At 45.4% G+C, this 26673-nt stretch overlaps 1 protein-coding gene across 1 annotated transcript in view; it reads left to right on the top strand.

Moving 5' to 3' along the window:
* The first annotated feature begins 7068 nt into the window (after positions 1 to 7068).
* Positions 7069 to 26673, top strand: part of LOC122539566 (ARF like GTPase 9) — a 51913-nt gene continuing 32308 nt past the window's right edge. Inside the window, exon 1 of the mRNA XM_043674552.2 lies at positions 7069 to 7403. Coding sequence (XP_043530487.1) covers positions 7284 to 7403 — 120 coding nt within the window. The 5' untranslated portion in view covers positions 7069 to 7283. The remainder of the gene's footprint in view (positions 7404 to 26673) is intronic.

The raw sequence follows: 26673 nt of genomic DNA, 5'->3' as shown, positions 1-26673 counted from the left end.
CAATTATCCTTCTCAGAATACTGCAGATATGTCAGACTGGCAGCTGGTTGAATATTGCATTGGTCAATCAAGGGAAGGCCAGTGCTAACCAGCCAACCACAATGTTGGTTTGGAGGAGCAGGTGTTGGACTGGGGTGGAGAAAGTTTTAAAAAAAAAATCACGCAACACCAGTTTATAGGCCAACAGGTTTATTTGGAGGCACTAGCTTTTGAAGCACTGCTGTTTCTGCAGATAGTTGTGAAGCAGGACCATATGACACAGAATTTAAAGTAATCTAATCTAAAAAAAATTCTTTCGTGCACAGAAAGTGAAGATGTTGAAAGGTTTTTTTCTTGTGTGCATCTATACACTGAGCAAGCCAAGAAGAGGAGAGATGAGGTTCTTCTCCATCCTTACACCCAAAATCCCCTCCATCGCACCTACACAGTACTCCAGTATGTTTGATGCCTGCCACAGGACCAGAGACAATGGGTAAGAGTGTCCGTACTAACTTTACACTTGGGGCATGTTGAAGTTACTCCTGGTTTAAATTTTTTTGACAAACTATCTGGAGCCAAGTGGACCTGTGGCGAATCTTCAACTGTAAAGCATAGGTCCTATTGCAAGTTGATATATTGCATTTTCCCAAATATCTTTCACGCCTCTGAGGAGACCTCAATGCATAGCTCTCTCTCCCACACTCTGCAATGCCAATCAAAATCATATGAGGGCTCTCAAAATTAATCTCATACCCTGAAAAGGTGCCAAACGGGCTGATGCATTGTATTAGGTGAGGCACTGAAACTGTTGGATTTGATAAAAGTGTGAGGACATCGTCCACGTACAACAAAATCTCATGTAATTTTGACCCCACTTCTGGAACTGATATATTGGGATCCCTACAAATGGCCTCCGCCAACAGTTCAGTCACCAATGTAAAAGCAATGGCAAAAGGGGACAGCCCTGTCGGCTGCCCCTAAAAATACTACAATTGCTTGATCGTACCTCATTGGTGATGACTGCAGTGAGAAGGTCATTGTAGAGAACCTTATCCATCTTATAAAGGTTTCTCCCAAGTCAAAATCACTCTACAGTATAAAAAAGGAATGGTCACTCAATTCGATCAAATGCCTTCTTTGCATCTGGAGAAATCATCAATTCCTGTATTGACTGTTGTTGACATACTTGAATTACATTAAGCAGCCTCCTAACATTATTGGACGATTTGTAACCCTTGAAGCCTGTTTGGTCCTCTTTAACAATAGAAGGTAACAGTTTCTAGCCTTAACTCAAGAGTCTTAGAGAAGATTTTAAAGTCAACATTTAAGAGTAAAATGGACCTGTAAGGAGCACAGTCCTCCAGGACCTTGCTTTTTTTAAGAATAAGCGAAATATTGGCCTTTCTTAAAGATGGAGGGAGATGATCATGACTGTACGAGTCATTGAACATGTTGAGCAGCGGGCCTGGCAATATGTTTATAAATTCCTTATTTGTTTAAAGGTCCATCAGGACCAGGCGCCTTTCCACTCTGAAGTTGCTTCACAGCCTCCTGCATCTCTTGCTCTGATAAGGGGCACTGAGAAAAGACTTTTGTTCGAGGGTCACACCCAAAAGCTCCAGATCCCTGAAAAAGGACTCCATCTTGGCCCACCCCTCCTCACAACCCTCTGATTGATATAATTCAGAGTAAAATCTCTGAAATGCCGCATTAATCTTTTTGGAATCAGATGTTAGGTTCCCAGCCCCTTGCCTAATTGATGTAATAGCTTGAGGGGTACACTTTTTCCTGGCGAGATACACTAGGTTCTGGCCCGGTTTGTCACCATGCTTATACAACCTTTGTTTTGCGCAAGTTAAGCTCCTTTGCTGTCTGTGTGGGCATGCAATTCAATGCAGTCCTCCGTGCCATAATCCTCTGTAGCTTGGCCAACGAGGGCCTGTCAAAGTAAGCCTTCTTGGCTGCCTTCAACTGTGCTTTGAGGAGACATTGCTACTCACCCTCCTGCCGCTTCCAACTGACAGATGAGGAGATAACTAACCTCCTGGTGTAGGGCTACTAACCAAGCATAAATTCATGTCTCAGAACATCCTAAATACATCAAGTACTCCACAAACTTATCCTTCGGGATAAGGGATCCATTCACCAGTGTTTCGGGCCCACTATTGTGTTCTTAACCAACAGGTATACTGGAGGGTGATCAGAGATGGTAATATTACCAATCATACAAGATGCCATAAGTCCAGGATTGCCATGGGGGTTAGAAAAAAAAAATCAGTCCTGGTGTGACATCTGTGTGGATTGGTAAAAAAACATAAGATCCCTGCCTGTAAGGTGGAGACGCCTCCAGACGTCCACCAAACCTAACTCCACATACAAATCCACTAATTGTTCATTTTTTACAAAGGATATTGGGGGCACCTTTTGGCAACCTGTCTACTGTGGGATCCATAAGACAATTAAAATCTTCCCCTATGATGATATGCTGAGACTCGAGACTTTTAAAATAATGATGGAAAAGGATAGATCAGATCTAAAAGTTGAAGTTCTAAATTGGAGAAAGGCCAATTTTGACGGTAGTAGGCAAAAACTTTCGAAAGCTGATTGGAGGCAGATGTTCGCAGGTAAAGGGACGGCTGGAAAATGGGAAGCCTTCAGAAATGAGATAACAAGAATCCAGAGAGAAAATATTCCTGTCGGTGAAAGGGAAGGCTGGTAGGTATCAGGAATGCTGAATGACTAAAGAAATTGAGGGTTTGGTTAAGAAAAAGGAGGAAGCATATGTCAGGTATAGAGAGGATAGATTGAGTGATTCCTTAGAAGAGTTTAAAGCAAGTAGGAGTATACTTAAGGGGGAAATTAGGAGGGCAAAAAGGGGACATGAGATAGCTTTGGTAAATTGAATTAAGGAGAATCCAAAGGGCTTTTACAAATATATTAAGGACAAAAGGGTAACTTGGGAGAGAATAGGGCCCCTCAAAGATCAGCAAGGCGGTCTTTGTGTGGAGCCACAGAAAATGTGGGAGATACTAAATGAATATTTTGCATCAGTATTTACTGTGGAAAAGGATATGGAAGATATAGACTGAAGGGAAATAGATGGTGACATCTTGCAAAATATCCAGATTATAGAGGAGGAAGTGCTGGATATCTTGAAACATATCAAAGTGGATAACTCCCCAGGACCTGATCAGGTGTACTCTGTGTGAAGTCTCACAAACTTGATTGAGTTTTTTGAAGAAGTAACAGAAGATTGATGAGGGCAGAGCAGTAGATGTGATCTAAATGGACTTCAGTAAGGCGTTCAACAAGATTCCCCATGGGAGACTGATTAACAAGGTTAGATCTTATGGAATACAGGGAGAACTAGCCATTGGATACAGAACTGGCTCAAAGGTAGAAGACAGAGGGTGGTGGTGGAGGGTTGTTTTTCAGACTGGAGGCCTGCAACCAGTGGAGTGCCACAAGGATAGGTGCTGGGCCCTCTACTTTTTGTCATTTACATAAATGATTTGGATGCGAGCATAAGAGGTACAGTTAGTAAGTTTGCAGATGACTCCAAAGTTGGAGGTGTAGTGGACAGTGAAGAGGGTTACCTCAGATTACAACAGGATCTGGACCAGATGAGCCAATGGGCTGAGAAGTGACAGATGAAGTTTAATTCAGATAAATGCGAGGTGCTGCATTTTGGGAAAGCAAATCCTAGCAGGACTTATTCACTTAATGGTAAGGTCCTAGGGAGTGTTGCTGAACAAAGATATCTTGGAGTGCAGGTTCATAGCTCCTTGAAAGTGGAGTCGCAAGTGGATAGGATAGTAAAAAAAGTGTTTGGTATGCTTTCCTTTATTGGTCAGAGTATTGAGTACAGGAGTTGGGAGGTCATGTTGTGGCTGTACAGGACATTGGTTAGGCCACTGTTGGAATATTGCGTGCAATTCTGGTCTCCTTCCTATCAGAAAGATGTTGTGAAACTTGAAAGGGTTCAGAAAAGATTTACAAGGATGTTGCCAGGGTTGGAGGATTTGAGCTATGGGGAGAGGCTGTACAGGCTGGGGCTGTTTTCCCTGGAGCGTCGGAGGCTGAGGGGTGACCTTATGGAGGTTTATAAAATCATGAGGGGCATGGATAGGATAAATAGACAAAGTCTTTTCCTTGGGGTTGGAGAGTCCAGAACTAGTAGGCATAGGTTTAGGGTGAGGGGGGGAAAGATATAAAAGAGACCTAAGGGGCAACCTTTTCACGTAGAGGGTGGCACATGTATGGAGTGAGCTGCCAGAGGATGTGGTGGAGGCTGGTACAATTGCAACATTTAAAAGGCATTTGGATGGGTATATGAATAGGAAGGGTTTGGAGGGATATGGGCCAGGTGCTGGCAGGTGGGACTAGATTGGGTTGGGATATCTGGTCAGCGTGGACAGGTTGGACCGAAGGGTCTGTTTCCATGCTGTACATCTCTATGGCTCTAATCAATTCAGAGAACGTATCTACCAGAAACTTGAAGGGGTGGGCAGGAGGGCGGTAAACATTTAAAACAGCATATTCTTCTCTGTTTATCAGGGCATTGAGGATTACAAACCTCCTGTGTGTGTGTCTTTAACACACTCTACTAATTTAAATGGGAGATTCCTCCTAACCAATATAGCCACTCCCCTACTTCTGGAATTTAACGATGAAAAGTAAACCGTGATTAAAGCCATTCTGCTACAGTTTCAATTGCTCCCTATCATCCAAGTGTGTCTGCTGTAATAAAACAATATCCAACTTTTCCTATCTAAGACTCTAGAGTACCTTTTCCTTCTTAATTGGTGCGTGACTCCCCTTGATGTTCCAGGTGCACCATTTAATTAAGTCATTAGCCATAACCTTCTGCAGTAACATTTAGATTCCAGAGAGGAGGAATTTGAATTGCAAAAAGCTGAGCCTTAGTGGCGCAAGATCCATCGAACTTAAAAACATCATAAACTAAAACTTCTACAGTTAACCAACCTACAAAGCTATCAAAGGCCATACACAACAACAAAACCAAAAAACAAACCAAAATTTAAAGTACCAATAGTGCTGAATAGGGGAACTCACTTCCCACCCAAAGGGGCATCTATACATCCCAAAACCCAACTTCCCATCCTGCTGCCAATACAGCAGCCAGGGTATTTAAATACCTGAACTGGGTATAAACTGCCTGTAGGTAGGCATCTAGCCATCCCAACCATTTTCTTTCCTCCTAGCTAGAGCCACACCACAAACACAAGCAGCAAACGGTGGCACAGTGGTTAGCACTGCTGCCTCACAGCACCAGAGACCCGGGTTCAATTCCCGCCTCAGGCGACTGACTGTGTGGAGTTTGCACATTCTCCCCGTGTCTGCGTGGGTTTCCTCCGGATACTCCGGTTTCCTCCCACAGTCCAAAGATGTGCAGGTCAGGTGAATTGGCCATGCTAAATTGCCCGTAGTGTTAGGTGAAGAGGGGAATGGGTCTGGGTGGGTTGCGCTTCGGCGGGTCGGTGTGGACTTGTTGGGCCGAAGGGCCTGTCTCCACACTGTAATCTAATCTAATCTAAAAATACACCATGGAATAACAATGTGAACAAAGAAATTTTGAAAAAAGAAGTACCCCAGCCATCCTTTGGTATAACTTTACTTAGAAAGTCGTCAGGTGAGATTCTCCACCAGGTGTACTCCAAGATATTTGGTGCTGTTCATGATCTCCAAAGGGGAGCCAACGATGTCCAGTGGAGGGTGGTTGCTCCATGCCCTCTTGCTCTCAAAATGTCCTACCATATTAGCATGCTGGACACTAATCTCACTATCTTTCATATCCTCCTGGATTAATACCAATGCAAAGTACACATTTAGGATCTTCCCCACATCCTCTGCTTCCTAGCACAAATTCCATCCTTTGTCCTTGAGTGAACGTGCCTTCTCCCTAGTTATCCTCTTTAATGTATTGAAAGTGTGGTGCTGGAAAAACACAGTAGGTCAGGCAGTATCTGAGGAGCAGGAGAGTCGATGTTTCGTGCGTAAGCCATTCATCAGGAAAGGCTTATGCCCGAAATATCGATTCTCCTGCTCCTCGGATGCTGCCTGACCTGCTGCGCTTTTCCAGTGCCACACTCTTAACTCTGATCTCCAGTCTGCACTTCCTCCTTTTTTTAAATGTGTGTAAGGAATTTTCTTTAAACCTACTTCCAAGGTTATTTCATGGTACCTTCTTGTTGTCCTGATTCCTTGCTGGAGTTCTTTCCTGCATGATATGATCCTTTATATCCACCTAATGAAGGAACATGAGCTTGAAAATGGTGGTAAGTACTGGCCAGTCTGCATATTTTAAAATGGAACTCCAACTTTGACTGGTACCATCATTTCTCAAGAGTACTGTTCGTATTCCTTCCAGAGCAGATTGGCCTCAGCTTTGGCATCTCATGTGAAAGAGGTGCTGTTGTCTCAGTTCTTCGCTGGAGCGTTAGTCTCGACTTTATTCTTTCACAGGTTGTGGACACGGCTGGCCAACAATGGACAATGGATTTACGATCATCATCTGACTCATTTTCAGATTTCATTGGTGTCTGGGCGGGGAGGTGTCTGGGCCGGGTGTGTCTGGGCCGGGTGTGTCTGGGCGGGGAGGGGTATGGGCCGGGTGTGTCTGGGCGGGGAGGTGTCTGGACGGGGAGGGGTCTGGGCCGGGTGTGTCTGGGCGGGGAGGGGTCTGGGCCGGGTGTGTCTGGGCGGGGAGGGGTCTGGGCCGGGTGTGTCTGGGCGGGGAGGGGTCTGGGCCGGGTGTGTCTGGGCGGGGAGAGGTCTGGGCCGGGTGTGTCTGGGCGGGGAGGGGTCTGGGCCGGGTGTGTCTGGGCGGGGAGGGGTCTGGGCCGGGTGTGTCTGGGCGGGGAGGGGTCTGGGCCGGGTGTGTCTGGGCGGGGAGGGGTCTGGGCCGGGTGTGTCTGGGCGGGGAGGGGTCTGGGCCGGGTGTGTCTGGGCGGGGAGGGGTCTGGGCCGGGTGTGTCTGGGCGGGGAGGGGTCTGGGCCGGGTGTGTCTGGGCGGGGAGGGGTCTGGGCCGGGTGTGTGTGGGCGGGGAGGGGTCTGGACAGGGGCCTGTGTCGGGGCGGCGCCGCCTTTCGCCCCGCCGTTGGCTGACGCCTCTGCCGTGTCACAATGTGTTTAAGCCGCTCACAGAGGCCAAGTCTGACTGCGGTGAGTGGGCCTGAGGCCTAGGCAGCGCCTTCTTCCCCGGAGGCGGCTCTGAGGGCGGAATCAGCGCTGTGCCCGCCGACTGTCCCGCTCACTCCGTGTTTGAGCTGCCGCTGCCCGGATGCTGGAGCAGGTTTACCGGGTCGGGCTACTCGGAGCGGCCATAGCGCTAGTCGGAAGCATCATTTACGTCGCCTGGGAGCGACTGTTCGGAGATCAGAGACCGGCGCTCCAAGCGGGGGTGAGTGTGCGGCCTCTGGTTTGACGTGGATCGGGGGACAGTGCGGGTTTGGGCTGGTGAGGCCTTTGTGCGGAAGTGCTCTGTTTGGACAGGCCTTACCGTCTTGGTGCTGCTGTGAGTTGTCTCTGACAGCGCTCGTTCTTGCCCTAGAGCCTTTGTTTGGTCATTAGATGGTTTTGACAGCACAGAAGAAATATTGCACATCGAAGCGTATTCACCATTCGTTGAGTCTCTCGTGTTTTTTCTATCCACCATCTGTTCTTTATGTCGGGGTTTGTTGTTGGACCTCTGCCTTTAGTCGGCTGAAGATCTGCATTTTATCTTCCGAGTGTAGTTGCTGTTTAACATTGAGAAATACCATGTGCTTCCAACTTATCAGTTCTTGGACTTCCTGATCATTCTCATTAAACCGGTCTTGGTGTTTCTTCATTAAATGACTAGCTGGATTTTTGCAGGCATTGATAATGACGGCCTGAGCACAGACCAGAGATTGTTCTAATCCTGCACCTTGGCATTGTTAAGGGTCGCTGACTTCGTAGAGAGCAGCTCAATTGTATGAGGCTTTTTGTTTGTATATGTGTAAAACTAGACCTTGAACTCCAGAGCATCGTCAGCAACGGGAGGCGTATGAGAGCATGGGTCTTAATCTGAACATCCACAAAATGAATGTCCTCCACCAACTTGGCCTGGCATTGCAGAGCAAACCTCCAACTATCAAGGTCCTTGGGGAGACATAAGACAACATTGGCCACTTAGAATACCTCAAGTGTCCTGTTGACCAAAGCAGATAACGATGAAGTGGTCCATCACGGCCTCTGGTGTGCTCGCACAGCCTTAGGCCACCTGAGAAAAAGGGTGTTTGAGGACAGAGACATCAGATCTAACACCAAACTCATTGTATCCAAAGTTGTGGTGGTTTCTGCCCTCCTATATGCATCTGAGACGTGGATAAGATGTATATAACAGACACGAGAGTGTGGTGCTGGAAAAGCACATCAGATCAGGCAGCATCCAAGGAGCAGGAGAATCAACGTTTTGGGCAAAAGCCCTTCATTAGGAATGCCAGTCCCAATGAAAGGCTTTTGCCTAAAATGTCAATCCTCCTTCTCGGATGCTGCCTGACCTGCTGTACTTTTCCAGCACCACACTCCTGATTCTAATCTCCAGCATCTGTAGTCCTCACTTTCACCTTGTATATAACAAACTAGTACTGGAGTAGCACCACCAACACTGTGACTGTGCAAGACTCTGTGAATCTGCTGGTGAGACAGACCTCACCAGAGAGAGTGTCCTCGACCAGGCCAATATCCCCAGCATTGAGGCACTGACCACCCTTGATCGGCCGCAATGAACTGGTCACATGTTCCACATGACCAAGACAAGACCCTCAAGCAGGTGCTCTACTTCCAGCTCCAAAGTGGCAGGCAATCCTCAGGTGGACAGAGGAAGCACTTCGGTGGTACCCCAAAGGCCTCACTGATGAAGTACAACATTGCCACCATCCCCTGGGAATCACTGGCCCAAGACTGTCAATGGTGAAGGAGTTGTATCTAGGAAGGCAACAAGCACATCAAGACTTACTGCTGGTGAAAAAAAGGAAGCCAGGTGAAAACAGTGTAAGGAGTGCTCTGCCACACCCTTCCCACAACCACGTTTTGATACCAGATGTGGCAGAATCTGCAGAAGCCACATTGCGCTGTACAACCACTTGATGGACTTACTCTGAGAGTGAAGGTGAGTCATCTTCATCTGCTAGGGACTGTTGATGGTGAAAAACACCTGAGAGTCTGGTTCTGTTGGCAACAAAGCAAGTAGTTTGCTTGTGTTGGCTGATGTGAAGAAAATAATATGATGTACATTGGTGCAGCAAACGTGTTTATTTATAGTGCGGTGAAAACTTTATTCTGCGTAACTACATTAGATTTATTAGAATGTCAACATTTCTGTCATAGGCCTGCAGCCTCCAGCAAAGCTCAGTGAAAGTTGGATGAATAGCATCTTATTTTCTGCTTGGAAACTTTGCAGCATTCAGGACTCCATATCAAATCCAAACGTTTTAGTGCCTTAACACCGTCTGTTAAGGTAGCGCCACCCCGATACCCCAGGTCCTCTAGCACCATCAACTTATTTTTACCCATTCATAGTTCCCATTATCAGCTATCTAGCTTTTCTTCACTATTTGACTTGGTATCATCATCAATCTCTTTGTCCCTGTCTCTGGACTCTGTCATCAGCCCACTGCCTACCCCAGTCGACAATCTGAATACCAGTGTTTCCTAGATGTTATCAGGTCTGAAAAACAGTCACTGGACTTTAAATGTTAATGAATGTCTCTTCACAGATGCTGACAGACCTAACTTTTTCCAGCGATTTTCTTCTTTTGTTAAATAAGGAAATTTGTTTGCTTTTATTTTTGTCCTGTGCTGCTGGTGAGGTTAAGTACACACTGCATGAATTTTCAAAATACTGCTGCTGTCTGAACGTGTAGCCAATGATTCTTTCTCTATATTTTTACTTATGTTGGCACTACAAGAGCATAATACAATTTAACCCATCTATATTCATGCATTTGGAAGCAGCTGCCACTTTCCCAATATGGGTCTGAAGCAATTCCAGATTTTGTTTTTGCCTCCAGTATTGTGGCTCACCATTCTATATGGTTGTCAGCCTATTTTTGACTTCGCAATAATGTTTGTTCTGCTTTTAGAATCTCCCCAGTCCAAGTTATGTTTTCTACATTATGATAGAGTTTGGGGTGATTAACATGGTTTTAAAAAAAAAAGTCTCAGCCCCTAATTTTTATCAATAGAGCCATATCCAAGATGACCTTTTAAACAAAATAACCTTCACTGTATATGAAAGATTTAAACAAAACGCTATTCTTTTTATTCTCTCATGGGACATGGGTGTTGCTGGATTGTCTGTCCATCATTGTCCTTGAGAAGATGGTGGTGAGCTGCCACCTTAAACTGCTGCACATGTTGTAATCGGCCCATTGCAGTTAAGATAGGTATTCCACAATTTTAACCCAGAGACTATGGAGGAACAGTGATATATTTCTAAGGATGGTGTTCTCATGTATCTGCTGCTTGCCCTTCTAGACGGAGGTGGTCGTGGGTTTGGAAGGTGCTGTACAAGGAGTTTTGGTGAATTTCTGCAGTGCTGCTTGTAGATTGGATAGAATGCTGCTCTTAAGGATCATGGTGAAATGGGTGGTTATTTGTGAATGTAGTGCCAATCAAGTGGACTACATTGTCCTGGGGGTGTCGAGCTTCTTGAGTGTTGTTGGATCTGCACTTATCTAAGCAAATGGGGAGTATGCCATCAGATTCTTAACTTGTGCGTTGTAGATGATGGACAGACTCTGAAGTGTCAGGAAGTGAGTTTTTTGCAGTATTCCTAGACTGTGAATTGCTCTTGTGCTACGTTATTGATAGTGCCAAGCCTAGTTGAGTTTCTGGTTAATGGTAACCCCCAGGATGTTGACACTGGAGGATTCAGTAATGGTAAAGTGATTCAATGACAAAGGGCAGTAGTTGGACTGTCTCTTGTTGAAGATGGTCATTGCTTGGCATTTGTGTGATGCGCGTGCTATTCATGTGCCTGGCATTTTCAGCCCAATCCTGGATATTGTCCAGGTCTTGATGCATTTGGATGTGGACTGTTTCATTATCTGAGGAATTGCAAATGGGCTGAACAAGAGACCTAAGGGGCAACGTTTTCACGCAGAGGGTGGTACGTGTATGGAATGAGCTGCCAGAGGAAGTGGTGGAGACTGGTACAATTGCAATATTTAAGAGGCATTTGGATGGGTATATGAATAGGAAGGGTTTGGAGGGATATGAGCCGGGTGCTGGGATATCTGGTCGGCATGGACAGGTTGGACTGAAGTATCTGTTTCCATGCTGTACATATCTATGACTTTATAATGTTGCTAATAAAGCAGCTGAAGATGTTTGGGCCTTGAAGAAGAGCTGAAGAAATAAATGAGAGTTGTTGTTTTTTGGAAAGGCAAATCCAGGCCAGGACTAATACACTTAATGATAAAGACCTGGGGTGTGTTGCTGAACAAAGATACCTTGGTGTACAGGTTCATAGTTTCTTGAAAGTGGAGTTGCAGGTAGACAGGATAGTGAAGAAGGCATTTGCTACAGTTTCCTTTATTGGTCAGTGCATTGAGTATAGGAGTTGGGAGATCGTGTGTGGCTGTACAAGACATTGGTCAAGCCACTTTTGAAATACTGCATTCAGTTCTGGTCTGCCTGCTATAGGAAAGATATTGTTAAACTTGAAAGGGGTCAGGAAGGGTTTACAGGGATGTTAGCTAAAAACAATGACTGCAGATGCTGGAAACCAGATTCTCGATTAGAGTGGTGCTGGAAAAGCACAGCAGTTCAGGCAGCATCCGAGGAGCAGGAAAATCAACGTTTTGGGCAAAAGTCCTTCATCAGGAATAGAGGCAGAGTGCCTTCAGGGTGGAGAGATTATCTCTCCACCCTTCAGGCACTCTGCCTCTATTCCTGATGATGGACTTTTGCCCGAAACGTCGATTTTTCTTTACAGGGTTGGAGGGTTTAAGCTACTGAGAGAGGCTGAATAGGCTGGGGCTATTTTCCCTGGAGCATCAAAATCATGAGAGTCATGGATAGGGTGAACATTCAAGGTCTTTTCCCCAGGATAGGAGAGCCCAAAACTAGAGGGCATAGGTTGAAGGTGAGAGTGGAAAGATTTAAAAGGGACCTAAGAGGCAACATTTTCATGCAGAGGGTGGGATATGTATGGAATGAATTGCCAGAGAAAATGGTGGAGTCTGGTCTAATTAGAACATCACCCTAATTAGAACATTGAAAAGGCATCGAGATAGGTACGTGAATAGGAAGAGGATATGGGCCAAATGTTGGCAAATGGGACAAGATTAATTTAGGATATCTGATCGGCATGGACAAATTGGACCGAAGACACTGTTACAGTGCTGTATACAGTGCCTACAACTCTGACTCTACAACTCCAGCAACCACAACCATCTTCCTATATGCCAGATACGATTTCAACCAGTACACTGTTTTCCCATGATTCCCATTGATTTCAGTTTCATAGTTATAGAGTCATAGAGATGTACAGCATGGAAACAGATACTTCGGTCCAACCCATCCATGCCGACCAGATATCCCAACCCAATCTAGTCCCACCTGCCAGCACCCAGCCCATATCCCTTCAAATCCTTCCTATTCATATACCCATCCAAATGCCTCTTAAATGTTGCAATTGTACCAGTCTCCACCACTTCCTCTGGCAGCTCATTCCATACCCGTACCACCCACTGTGTGAAAAAGTTGCCCCTTAGGTCTCTTTTATATCTTCCCCTCTCACCCTAAACCTGTGCCCTCTAGTTCTGGACTCCCCGATCCCAGGGAAAAGACTTTGCCTATTTATCCTATGCATGCCCCTCGTGATTTTGTAAACCTCTGTAAGGTCACCCCTCAGCCTCCGATGCTCCAGGGAAAACAGCCCCAGCCTGTTTAGCCTCTCCCTACAGCTCAAATCCTCCAACACTGGCAACATCCTTGTAAATCTTTTCTGAATCCTTTCAAGTTTCACAACATCTTTCCGATAGGAACGAGACCAGAATTGCATGCAATATTTCAAGAGTGGCCTCACCAATGTCCTGTTCTCCCAACTCCTATACTCAATACTCTGAACAATAAAAGAAAGCATAGCAAACGCCTTCTTCACTATCCTATCTACCTGCGACTCCACTTTCAAGGAACTATGAACCTGTACTCCAAGGTCACTTTGTTCAGCAATACTCCCTAGGACCTTACCATTAAGTGTATAAATCCTGCTAAGATTTGCTTTCCCAAAATGCAGCACCTCGCATTTATCTGAATTAAACTCCATCTGTCACTTCTTTGCTCATTGGCCCATCTGGTCAAGATCCTGTTGTAATCTGAGGTAACCATCTTCGCTGTCCACTACACCTCCAATTTTGGTGTCATCTGCAAACTTACTAACTGTACCTCTTATGCTTGCATCCAAATCATTTATGTAAATGACAAAAAGTAGAGGACCCAGCACCGATCCTTGTGGCACTACACTGGTCACAGGCCTCCAGTCTGAAAACAACCCTCCACCACCACCCTCTGTCGTCTACCTTTGAGCCAGTTCTATATCCAAATGGCTAGTTCTCCCTGTATTCTGTGAAATCTATTTCTGGATTACTGGTGCTGGAAGAGCACAGCAGTTCAGGCAGCATCCAAGTACCTTCTGTGAAATCTAACCTTGCTAATCAGTCTCCCATGGGGAACCTTGTCGAACGCCTTGCTGAAGTCCATATAGATCACATCTGCTCTGCCCTCATCAATCCTCTTTGTTACTTCTTCAAAGAACTCAAATCAAGTTTGTGACATGATTTCCCAAGCACAAAGCCATGCTGACTATCCCTAATCAGTCCTTGCCTTTCCAAAGACATGTGCATCCTGTCCCTCCGGATTCCTTCCAAAACTTGCCCACCACAGATGTCAGACTCACTGGCCTATAGTTCCCTGGCTTGTCCTTACCACCCTTCTTAAACAGTGGCACCACGTTAGCCAACTTTTCCAGTCTTCCGGCACCTCACCTGAGACTATCGATGATACAAATATCTCAGCAAGAGGCCCAGCAATCACTTCTTTCGCTTCCCATGGTGTTCTAGGGCACACCTGATCAGGTCCTGGGGATTTATCCACCTTTATGCGTTTCAAGACAACCAGCACTTCCTCCTCTGTAATTTGGACATTTTGCAAGGTGTCACCATCTATTTCCCTACAGTCTATATCTTCCATACCCTTTTCCACAGTAAATACTGATGCAAAGTACTGGGGCTCCTTGATGCCTCACTTGGTCAAACGTGGCCTTCCAGTCAAGGGCTGTCGGTCTCCCATCGGTATGAATTATCTCTACTAACGTTGTAAAAATCATATCTTTCTATTTTCCTTTAGTTTGATTGTGGACAAAAATGGAAAAAGAGCTATTTTTCTAAAGATCATGGAAACACTTGTTAAGTTTTTGAAAATAGGTTTCTGGAATTCATTGACAGTTTTGTTCAAGTAGTGGGGAAAGAAAGATAAGGCATCATGGTGCCAGAATGACATTTTACCATAGCTGCTGATTGGTTTGTTCAAATGTGACCACTTGAGAATGTTGGGGCAATTAACCTGATGGCAGCTTTCTGATTGGCTCCTGGGTAGGTGATCAATGTGTGTTTACAATAGAACGTGAAACTTCTGGACTGCTGAAAAAGATGGTTCTGTCTCTACTTCTTTGCAATAAAAGTACCTGGAGCAAACCAGTGATTTTTTTCCCATCCGTTGCTGTAAGCTATTACCTTTAACCATGAGCTAAGAGATTTTGTCATTAGTGTACCAATTGCCCTGTAAGAAGATTGTGAAAGAAACGGGAGAAAGGAGATTGCAGAACATGTGGTCTTGGGAAACAAGGTGGCATGGTGCATCAGTACATAGCACTACTGTCTGTCAGCGCCAGGCACCCAGGTTTGATTCCAGCGTGAGGTGTCTGTGGTGAGTTTGCAAATTCTCCCTGTATCTGTGTGGGTTTCCTCTAGGTGCCCAAGTTTCCTGTCAAAGCTCAAAAGAAGTGTAGTTTAGGTGGAATAGCTTTGTTAAATTGTCCATAGTGTCCAGGGATGTGCAGTCTTAGTGGATTAGCTGTGATAAATGCAGGGTTATGGGAATAGGGTTGGGGCCGGGTCTGGCTGGGATGCTTTTCAGAGGGTTGGTGTGGATTCTGTGGGCTGAATGGCCTCTTTTTCCAAACTGTACGAGTTCTATGATTCTAAAAATCCCATTGAGCCCTCTGGTGTGGTGATATTGAAGTACGTTTCCCCAGTTTGTTTTTGTCTCCACCCATAACAATGTTTTTGTTTGACTGTCTGTAGGGGTTTCAAATTGGGTTAGAGTTTCAGCTGGGTGAGTTATATGTTGATAGTTCATAGTTTTGTTTATCTGTGGCTTGAATTTATTTATTTGGAATAAACAATTCTTGGTAAGTCTGAGTTCTTGGTTGAAGCTGCTCTGTAACTGGTCAGTGCTTTGTGTTAACCTGAATCCATTACATAGGTAAATTGAGAACTGCATACTTTGTGTTAATTCATTAACGTCTGTGGAGTCCCCAGGAGTGGTTGGGCTTGAGAGTCAATGAGTTTTCTGATGTGGATTGTAACATTTAGGTTTACTTCTTTCTTCCCTGACAAATTCTCTCATGATATTCATCAATTTTCCAGAACTTGCTTCTGTGGGAACCATTCATAAGTAGACTATAATTTTCTGGAGATTTCTCCTCCACTAGTCCAGATAGTAAAACTTTCATTTTCCCTCTCATGACCATGGAGGTCTCAATTAATCTATGAAAATCTATATGTTTTTCAATAGATTAACAAAAGACTAAGTCATAAGATAAGAACCTATGGTGTTATAGTACTGTAGTGTTTTGGTGTGGATAGAGAATTGGCTAATGGGAATTTTTTGGACCAGGCCAGACACCCTCAAAACTTTTCAAGAAAGTAACTAGTTGTTTTAAGCAGGTGTAACGTGGATATTCCAAGAGGGATGCAATTGGCCAAACCACGTAGTTTTAAACAAAACAATTTATTTATAACATTACAGAATGGAACACAAACAAAAGAGAACAGCGCCAGAGACCCGGGTTCAATTCCCGCCTCAGGTGACTGACGGTGTGGAGTTTGCACATTCTCCCCGTGTCTGCGTGGGTTTCCTCCGGGTGCTCTGGTTTCCTCCCACAGTCCAAAAATGTGCAGGTTAGGTGAATTGGACATGCTAAATTGCCCGTAGTGTTAGGTGTAGGGGAATGGGTCTGGGTGGGTCGTGCTTCGGCGGGTCGGTGTGGACTTGTTAGGCCGAAGGGCCTGTTTCCATACTAAGTAATCTAATCTAACCGAATAACGTAACCTATCCGAAAACCCAACAGATCATCCCACCTTAATGATGCTATTCCATACTTGCAACCATCCTTACAAACACCTCTTGGCACAAAAGGTAAAATCGAACACAGGGTCTTACAGGAGAGATGTCTGAGAGAGACCATCATTGACCTGCTTTAGGTTCAGTAGCTTCAAATCACTACTGCCAAAAACCAAACCAGAGAAGAGCTGAACTAGGAGAACAGGGCACACTGCTTTCACTGTACAAGTGTTTTCTTAACTTGAAAGCCTTCTGCCTGAGGCAGTATCTGTTATTTATAATCAAATTGGCCTTAAAACCCTTCAACTTAGACTTTTTGGAGTCTGTGTCTTTTACGACCTCTCTGAAAAACAGACCAAGGACAGCATGACCTTGTTATCGACAATAGACGCAGGAGTAGGCCATTCTGCCCTTCGAGCCTGCACCACCATTCAATATGTTCATGGCTGATCATCAGTATCCTGTTCCTGCCTTATCTTCATAACCCTTGATTCCACTATCCTTGAGAGCTCTATCCAACTCTTTCTTAAATGAATCCAGTGACTGGGCCTCCACTGCCCTCTGGGGCAGAGCATTCCACACAGCCATCACTCTCTTTCAGAAGGTAGTCCCGTCATTCCAGGGATTGACTTCGTGAACCTACGCTGCACTCCCTCAATAGCCAGAATGTCTTTCCTCAAATTTGGAGACCAGAACTGCACACAGTACTCCAGGTGTGGTCTCACCAGGGCCCTGTACAGCTGCAGAAGAACCTCTTTGCTTCTATACTCAATCCCTCTTGTTATGAAGGCCAGTGTGCTATTAGCCTTCTTCACTACCTGCTGTACAGGCATGCTTACCTTCATTGACTGGTGTACAAGAACACCCAGATCTTTTTGTACTGCCCCTTTAGCTAAATTGATTCCATTTAGGTAGTAATCTGCCTTCCTGTACTTGCCACCAAAGTGGATAACCATACATTTATCAACATTAAACTGCATCTACCATGCATTTGACCACTCACCTAACCTGTCCCGGTCACCCTGCAATCTCCTAACATCCTCCTCACATTTCACCCTGCCACCCAGCTTAGTATCATCAGCAAGTTTGCTAATGTTATTACTAATACCATCTTCTATATCATTAATATATATTGTAAAAAGCTGCGGTCCCAGCACTGATCCCTGCGGTACCCCACTGGTCACTGCCTGCCATTCCGAAATGGAGTCGTTTATCACTACACTTCCCGTCAGCCAACCAACTTTCAATCCAAGTTAGTACTTTGCCCCCAATACCATGCGCCCAAATTTTGCTCACTAACCTCCTATGTGGGACTTTATCAAAAGCTTTCTGAAAGTCCAGGTACACTACATCTACTGGATCTCCCTCGTCCATCTTCAGAGTTATATCCTCAAAAAATTCCAGAAGATTAGTCAAGCATGATTTCCCCTTCATAAATCCATGCTGACTCTGACCTATCCTGTTACTACTATCCAGATGTGTCGTAATTTCATCCTTTATAATAGATTCCAGCATCTTTCCCACTACTGAGGTCAGAGTAACTGGTCTATAATTTTCTGCTTTCTCTCTCCGACCTTTCTTAAAAAGTGGTACAACATCAGCCACCCTCCAATCCACAGGAACTGATCCCGAATCTATCGAATTCTGAATCCATGCTGACTCTGACCTATCCTGTTACTACTATCCAGATGTGTCGTTAAAGGAGCAGCATCGTCACACCTTCCCCTTTGTAAAGGAAATGAACCATCAATATCCAAAGATGGCTTCATTTTAAAACCCCTTAATCTTAAACTGTTAGTACTCTACACCACACATATACGTTACATTGATATTAAACATGCAAATATGCACTACTACATTCTGTTTGTCTGTTTTACTCTTGCCACCGAACGTTTCCGATTCTCATTCAAGTCTCGGCAAAGTATCGGTAATCAAGTTTTCTCGACCTGCCACGTGCACAATTTACAAATTGAGTGACTGTAACAACAAGCTCTATGTATACAGTCTGACATTTTTGTCCTTAAATTTCTCCACAAACTTCAATGGGTTACGGTCAGTGTACATGATTGGCTCAGATATGTTACAGGTAACATAAAAATTGAAATGTTATAATGCCAACACCAAGCTCAAAGTCTCCTTCTCAACAATTGAATGTATTTACTGATGAATTTCCTGGCGAAATACCTGATAGGTCTTTCTATCTTACCGTTTTCCTGCAAGAGCACAGCAATGACATCCGCATCACTTGCATCGATAGCCACCTTGAATGGCTTTGCATAATTAGGTGTGGCTAACACTGGGGCAGTGGTTAACACAGCTTTCAGGCTGTCAAATGCCTTCTGACAGTTTGCTGTCTGCTGAAACTTCTTGCCTTTCTTTAGCAACTCTGAGTGGAGCACACCACACTGCTAAAATCTGGTCTGAATTCTTAATGGCATCTACTTCATCCCAGGAATCCCAGAACTGCTGTTTTGTTGATGGGATGGGAAACTGTCCAATTACTTTTGTTTTTGCCATCTGTGGAGCCATTTGTCCATGTCCACTAACATGGCCCAGGAAGGTGACTTGGGCTTTGGCAAATTCAATTTTAGCCAGATTTAACAACAAGTCTGATAAATATTGCAAAAGTTCCTTCCATGTGTGACTAATAATCACCTGGTCACCTATCTTTATGACACAATTGGGCAGTCCGGCAATGACCTTATTGGTTAGTCTCTGAAATGTAGCTGGTGCATTTTTCATAGCAAATGGCATGACTTTTAAACTGATATGGTCCATTCGACGTTATGAAAGCCAAAATTGCCTTTGCACTTTTTGACAAAGGAACCTGCCAGTATCTTCTGAGCAAGTCCAACTTAGAGATATAAATTGCTTGTCCCACCTTTTCAATTCAGTCTTCCAAATGCAGAATCAGATATGCATCAGTCTTTGTAACTTCATTGACTTTGTGATAGTCCACACATAGCCATTGGGTACCATCTAGTTTTGGCACTATTACAATGGGTGAGCTCCAGTCACTGTAATTCACTTCAATTATGTCATCCTGGAATATGCATTCAATCTCCTTTTGAACCTGTGCCAACTTTAGAGGGCTATGCTTAAAAGGAGGCTTATAATTGGAACAGCATCTCCTATTTCTACATGCATAATTAGGTTAGTACTTACCAGCTAATTTTCACATATCTCCCCATGTGATAGTAATAATTCTTTCTGGTCATTTCGATTTTCCTCTAGAAGGTAGTTCAATACTTTATGCCAATTTTTGCTAACTTTCTCATTGTCCAATTTAATTTGAGGAATGTACAATTCAGAATCCTCTGAATTTGGTTCTTCCCTCTGTCTTATAATCAATAACACAGTCTCCTTTGACTTTCCTTCCCAGTCAAAATACCTTTTGAACATATTCACATGACATGCACTGTGAGATTTCTTTCTGACTAGAGTCCTTATCAAATAGTTCACCTCGCTCAATTTCCTTTCGACTTAATAAGGTCCACTAAACCTTGCTTTTAAAGGCTCACCTATCACTGGAAGTAACAGTAAGAGCAAAATTGTAAGTCTTTGGTTTCTTGTCTTCTTCCTGTTTCATTGTATGCTGTGATACTTTTCAGTGCTGTTGAGCCAAACCCCTCGCTCTGTTTAATTGTTCCATAAAATTTGATACACAATCCAAATATGTAGTCTCTGAATTTTGACTTAACACTTTCTCCTTAATCAACTTTAGTGGGCCTCACTTAATTCCCAAAGCTAATTCAAATGGACTCAATTCATTTGGTACATCTCCGATTCCAAAAAGCATCAACGAAATTCCTTTATCCCAATCATCTGGATAGTCTTGACAATAAGCCCTCAATGTGGTTTTTAATGTCTGATGTCACCTTTCTAGTGCTCCCTGCAACTCTGGATGGTAAGCAGTAGGTTTGAATTGTTTTATTCCTAAACTGTCCATAACTTCCTTGAATAAATTTGATGTAAAGTTTGACCATTGATCTGATTGTATCTCCATGTTAGTCCATATCTAGTGAAAAATTTGATAACTCCTCTTCAATCCTACTTAGCTGTGATATTACATAATGGAACGGCCTCTGGAATTCTAGTGGACACATTGATAATTGTTTTTAAAAAAAACTGATTCACACTTTTTGTTTTAGGTAGGGGTCCTACGCAGTCAATTAAGACTGTTGTAAAAGCTTCCTCAAATGTATGAATAGCTATTAAAGGTGCAGGATTTATTACTGGCTGCAGTTTTTCAGATTTCCTGACATGTATGAAATGTCTGGCAAAATTCAACTACATCCCTGTGCAGTCCAGGCCATTAAGAATGTTTATGTATTTTAGTTTGAGCTTTTCTCACTCCTAACTGGACCCCCTTGTGGCTCATGCAGTACCCGCAACCTATGTTAACTTACTGGCAGTACGACTTGATGAATTTTTGCCCATTTCTTACCTGCCTGAATATGTGATGGTCTCCATTTCCTCATTAAGACATATTTTTAAGATAATAACATTCAGGGATATATTCAGATTCTTTTTCTGTGTATGCCTTTTGATACAATTGCTTTAAATTTTCATCTTTCTGCTGTAACTCAGTTATTTTATCTGAACTAAAGGTGCCCGCTGTGTCATCTGTCTGCCCCTGCTCCACCATCTGATCAAACCAGGGTCTCTACGAATTGCACTTCAACTTTCTTATCTGTACTCTTTGATCTGTCCTGCCTCAACTGGTGACAGCCAGGAAAAATCCCAGGATATGTGTCCTGCGATTGTTCAGTTACCTGAGTTTCCACTGGCTTTTCAACCACAGTAGGCAGCACTCTTACCTGTAAACCAGCTATTTCATTAGGGTGGGATGCCATTTTGGATGGGCAGTGTGGACTTGATGGGCCACATAGCCTGCTTCCACACTACAGGGATTCTATAGTTTCCCAAACCAAAAGTGACATATTTACCACTACCTTCTGCTTCCTGGTAACTAACCAACTACCTATACTTGCTGATAAGTTACCACAGACATCATGAGTTCTTATTTTGTGACGTGGACTTGAATGTGACATTTTATTGAGTGCCTTTTGGAAATTTAAGAGCATCACACCTATCAGTTGCTCTTTATCTATTCTGTATGTTGCTATCACTGAGTTCTACGAGGAGAAAGTGAGAACTGCAGATGCTGGAGATCAGAGCTGAAAATGTGTTTCTGGAAAAGCGCAGCAGGTCAGGCAGCATCCAGGGAACAGGGGAATCGACGTTTCGGGGCATAAGCCCTTCTTCAGGAATGAGGAAAGTGTGTCCAGCAGGCTAAGATAAAAGGTAGGGAGGAGGGACTTGGGGGAGGAGCGTTGGAAATACGATAGGAGGTCAAGGTGAGGGTGATAGGCTGGAGTGGGGTGGGGGCGGAGAGGTCAGGAAGAAGATTGCAGGTTAGGAAGGTGGTGCTGAGTTCGAGGGATTTTACTGAGACAAGGTGGGGGGAGGGGAAATGAGGAAACTGGAGAAATCTGAGTTCATCCCTTGTGGTTAGAGGGTTTCTAGGCGGAAGATGAGACGCTCTTCCTCCAACCGTCGTGTTGCTATGGTCTGGCGATGGAGGAGTCCAAGAACCTGCATGTCCTTGGTGGAGTGGGAGGGGGAGTTGAAGTGTTGAGCCACGGGGTGGTTGGGTTGATTGGTCCGGGTGTCCCAGAGGTGTTCTCTGAAACGTTCCGCAAGTAGGCGGCCTGTCTCCCCAATATAGAGGAGGCCACGTCGGGTGCAGCGGATGCAATAGATTGCATCCGCTGCACCCGATGTGGCCTCCTCTATATTGGGGAGATAGGCCGCCTACTTGCGGAACGTTTCAGAGAACACCTCTGGGACACCCGGACCAACCAACCCAACCACCCCGTGGCTCAACACTTCAACTCCCCCTCCCACTCCACCAAGGACATGCAGGTCCTTGGACTCCTTCATCGCCAGACCATAGCAACACGACGGTTGGAGGAAGAGCGCCTCAGCTTCCGCCTAGGAACCCTCCAACCACAAGGGATGAACTCCGATTTCTCCAGTTTCCTCATTTCCCCTCCCCCCACCTTGTCTCAGTCAAATCCCTCAAACTCAGCACCGCCTTCCTAACCTGCAATCTTCTTCCTGACCTCTCCGCCCCCACCCCACTCCAGCCTATCTCCCTCACCTTGACCTCCTTCCACCTATCGCATTTCCAACGCCCCTCCTCCCTACTTTTTATCTTAGCCTGCTGGACACACATTCCTCATTCCTGAAGAAGGGCTTATGCCCGAAACGTCGATTCTCCTGTTCCTTGGATGCTGCCTGACCTGCTGCGCTTTTCCAGCAACACATTTTCAGTTCATCACTGAGTTCTACCAAAGTAGTTAAACAAAATTTTCCTTTCATAAACCATTTTGACTCTGCCTGACTACTATGATTTTCTAAGTGGATTGTTATTTATTATACCTCAGTAAAGGATTGTAGCATTTTCCCATTATCGGATGTTGGGTTAACTGCCCAATAGTTTCCTGCTTTCTGTCTCCTCTTTTTGAATAGAACTGTGTAGCATTTGAGATTTTATAATCTATCTCAGAATCTAAGGAATGTTTGAACATCACAACCAATGCATTTACTAACTCAGCAGTCACGTCTTTTGACATCTTTGAATGCCCACTGTCAGGTCCCAGGGACTTGTCCAACTTTAATTGTAATAGAATCACTAGGTAGAGAACTAGTAAAATTGATTGTTTTAACTTATTTACTCCCTTTTGCCATTCGAGAATTTTCGAAACTTTATGGTTATGTGACTCAGACTATCTGTTGAGTGCTTTTGCTGTATCCTTGTCAGGGGAATAGGAAACTGAGAGCTAAACCAAATTGGAAGGAATTGAAGTTGGTAACAGGAAAGCAAAAAGGTGCAAGGGAAACTATAAGGTAGGAGAAACAAAAAGAGCATCAAGTAGGCTTTGAAAAGAATTATGTCGAAAGGACGAAGATAAGGCAATATCTGAATGTACACAGAATTCATAACAAGTTAGCAATCTAAAGGCACAGAGGTGCATATGTATGATCTAATTTCACCTACAGGAATGTTGCTGTGTGGTGACCAGGGCTGGGTACTGACTGAATATTCAAGGATGTTTGATTTGATATATTGTATTCATATGTATCTAAGTACAGTGAAAAGCTTAGTTTTGTGAGAGGTACAGTCAGATCATAGCAAACATACAGATATTAAGGTGCTTAGAGCAAGGCATATAAAGTTACAACTGCACAGAAGGTGCGCTAAGCAAGATTAACATTAGCAAAATAAACGTTAAAGTTAAAGAGGTCCACTCAGCAGTCTAAAGCAGCAGGGAAGAAGTTGTTCCTGAACCTGTTGGTGTGCATGTGTGTTCAAGCATCTGTATCTTCTGCCTTCTGGAAGAGGTTGGCAGAGTGCATTACCGGGGTTGGAAGGGTCTTTGTTGGCAGCCTTTCTGCAGCAATGAGAAGTGTAAATGGGGTCCATGGATGGGAAGTTGGCTTCCATGATTGGCCTGGGCTGTAATTTCTTATAGACTTTGGTCGAGCAGTTGCTGTACCAGACTGTTATGCACCTGGATAGAATGCTTTCTATGGTGCATCTGTAAAAGTTGATGAGGGTCCTCTGGACATGCTGAATTTCCTAAATTGCCTGAAGAAGAAGTGGCATTGTTGTGCCTGTTTGGAAAGACATACCAGAGGAGAAGAGGTAGAGTTATGTTAATAAGGGATAGGATAAGTGCATTAGTAAAAAAGTTCATCTGATCAGAACAGTGTGTGGAAGCTATTTGGGTGGAGCTACAAAACAGCAAGGATCCACAGATGTTGGTTGGGAGTTATTTGTACACTGCCATATAGTAGTGATATTGTGAGTTTTAGTGTGTAGTTTGGTCTCCTTATTTCATTGCAAAAGTGCAACAGATTTATCCTTTGGGTGGCAGGATTGTCCTTTGAGTGCTTATGCCTGAAATGTGGATTCTCCTGCTCCTTGGATGTTGCCTGACCTGCTGTGTTTTTTCAGCGCCACACTTTTGGACTATGAAGTGGGACCAGGCAAACTGGTTCTATATTTATCTATATTTCAATTTTCAAAATTGAAAGGCAATTTCATTGAAATCCACAAAATGCTTAAAGGCATAGACAGGGCTGATGCAAACCAGGGGCAAATTTAAAAATAATGAAATGCCATTCAAGTCCAAGGTGAGAGAAAAATAATTTTATTCATAGGATTGAGAGCCTTTGGAATTCTCGACCATCAAGAACAGTCAGACTTAGGATTTGAATATGTATAAGGTAGGGATTGATAGATTTCTGATTATGACTGACATCCAGGGTTATGAGGATAGGGTGTGTAACAACATTGATGTTGAAACTTTATTGCTGGAACAGCACAGCAGGTCAGGCAGCATCCAGGGAACAGGAGATTCGACGTTTCGGGCACAGGCCCTTCTTCAGGAATGAGCAGAGAGTGCCGTGTTGATTCGGTCGCCTGAGATAGAAACAGAAAGGTCTAGGAAGGGGAGGGAGGAGTCCGAGACTGTCCAGGTGAATTTGAGGTCGGGGTGGAAGGTGTTAGTGTAGTGGATGAACTATTCAACCTCCTCGTGGGAGCACGAGGTAGCGCCGATACAGTCATCAATGTAGCGAAGGAAAAGATGGGGGGTGGGGCCAGTGTAGTTGCGGAAGATGGATTGTTCCACATACCCTACGAAGAGGCAGGCATAGCTGGGGCGCATGCGGGTGCCCATGGCTACTCCTTTTGTTTGGAGAAAGTGGGAGGATTGGAAAGAAAAGTTGTTCAGGGTGAGGACCAGTTCGGTCAGTCGAAGGAGGGTGTCGGTGGAAGGGTACTGGGTGGTACGGCGGGAAAGGAAGAAGCGGAGTGCTTTGAGTCCTTCGTGATGGGGGATGGAGGTGTACAGGGACTGGATGTCCATGGTGAAGATGAAGCGTTGGGGACCGGGGAAGTGGAAATCCTGGAGGAGGTGGAGGGCGTGGGTGGTGTCACGAACGTAGGTGGGGAGTTCTTGGACTAATGGGGACAGGACCGTGTCGAGGTATGCCAAGATGAGTTCGGTTGGGCAGGAGCAGGCTGAGACGATGGGTCGTCTGGGGCAGTCAGGTTTGTGGATTTTGGGCAGGAGGTAGAAACGGGCGGTGCGGGGTTGTGGGACTATGAGGTTGGAGGCGGTGGATGGGAGGTCCCCTGAGGTGATGAGGTTATGGATGGTCTGGGAGATGATGGTTTGGTGGTGGGGGTTGGGGTCATGGTCAAGGGGACGGTAGGAGGAGGTATCTGCGAGCTGGCGTTTGGCCTCAGCGGTGTAAAGGTCAGTGCGCCAAACTACTACTGCGCCTCCCTTGTCAGCTGGTTTGATGGTGAGGTTGGGGTTGGAACGGAGGGAGTGGAGGGCTGCGCGTTCCGAGGGTGAGAGGTTGGAGTGGGTGGGAGGGGTGTGGGAGTTCAGGTAGCGGTTAATATCGCGGCGGCAGTTTGCTATGAAGAGGTCGAGGGCAGGTAGGAGGCCAGCACGGGGTGTCCAGGTGGACGGGGTGTGTTGGAGGTGGGAGAAGGGGTCGTCAGAGGGTGGGCGAGAGTCTTGATTGAAAAAGAAGGCACGGAGGCGAAGGCGGCGGAAGAATTGTTCGATGTCACTCCATGTATTGAATTCATTGACCCGAGAACGTGTGGGAACGAAGGTGAGACCTCTGCTGAGGACTGATCTTTCATCCACAGAGAGGGGCAAGTCTGGAGGGATGGTGAACACACGGCAGGGCGGGGAGCTAGGACCTGGTGTGGGACTGGAGCTGGATGTGGGGGCGGGGTTAGGCCTGGGGGCGGGGACAGAGGTCGGCGTGGGGGCGGAGTTGGACATGGTGATGGAGACCGGCGGGGGGGGCGGTGTTAGGCGCGGTGATGGAACTCGGCCGGGGGGCGGAGTTAGGCGTGGGGGCGGAGTTAGGCGCGGTGACGGAACGCAGCGGGGGGGCGGGGTTAGGCGTGGTGACGGAATGCAGCGGGGGGGCAGGGTTAGGCGTGGTGACGGAACGCGGCGGGGGGGCGGGGTTAGGCGTGGTGACGGAACGCGGCGGGGGGGCGGGGTTAGGCGTGGTGACGGAACGTGGCGGGGGGGCGGAGACACTCGCCCCCACATCCAGCTCCAGTCCCACACCAGGTCCTAGCTCCCCGCCCTGCCGTGTGTTCACCATCCCTCCAGACTTGCCCCTCTCTGTGGATGAAAGATCAGTCCTCAGCAGAGGTCTCACCTTCGTTCCCACACGTTCTCGGG

The sequence above is a fragment of the Chiloscyllium plagiosum genome, unplaced genomic scaffold (genome assembly GCF_037043375.1).
Source record: "Chiloscyllium plagiosum isolate Xiang-an unplaced genomic scaffold, Cpla_swu_hap1 HiC_scaffold_36, whole genome shotgun sequence".
NCBI lineage: Eukaryota > Metazoa > Chordata > Chondrichthyes > Orectolobiformes > Hemiscylliidae > Chiloscyllium > Chiloscyllium plagiosum.
Note: the sequence above shows the minus strand (reverse complement) of the source record. Positions and strands in the feature narration are given on the sequence as shown.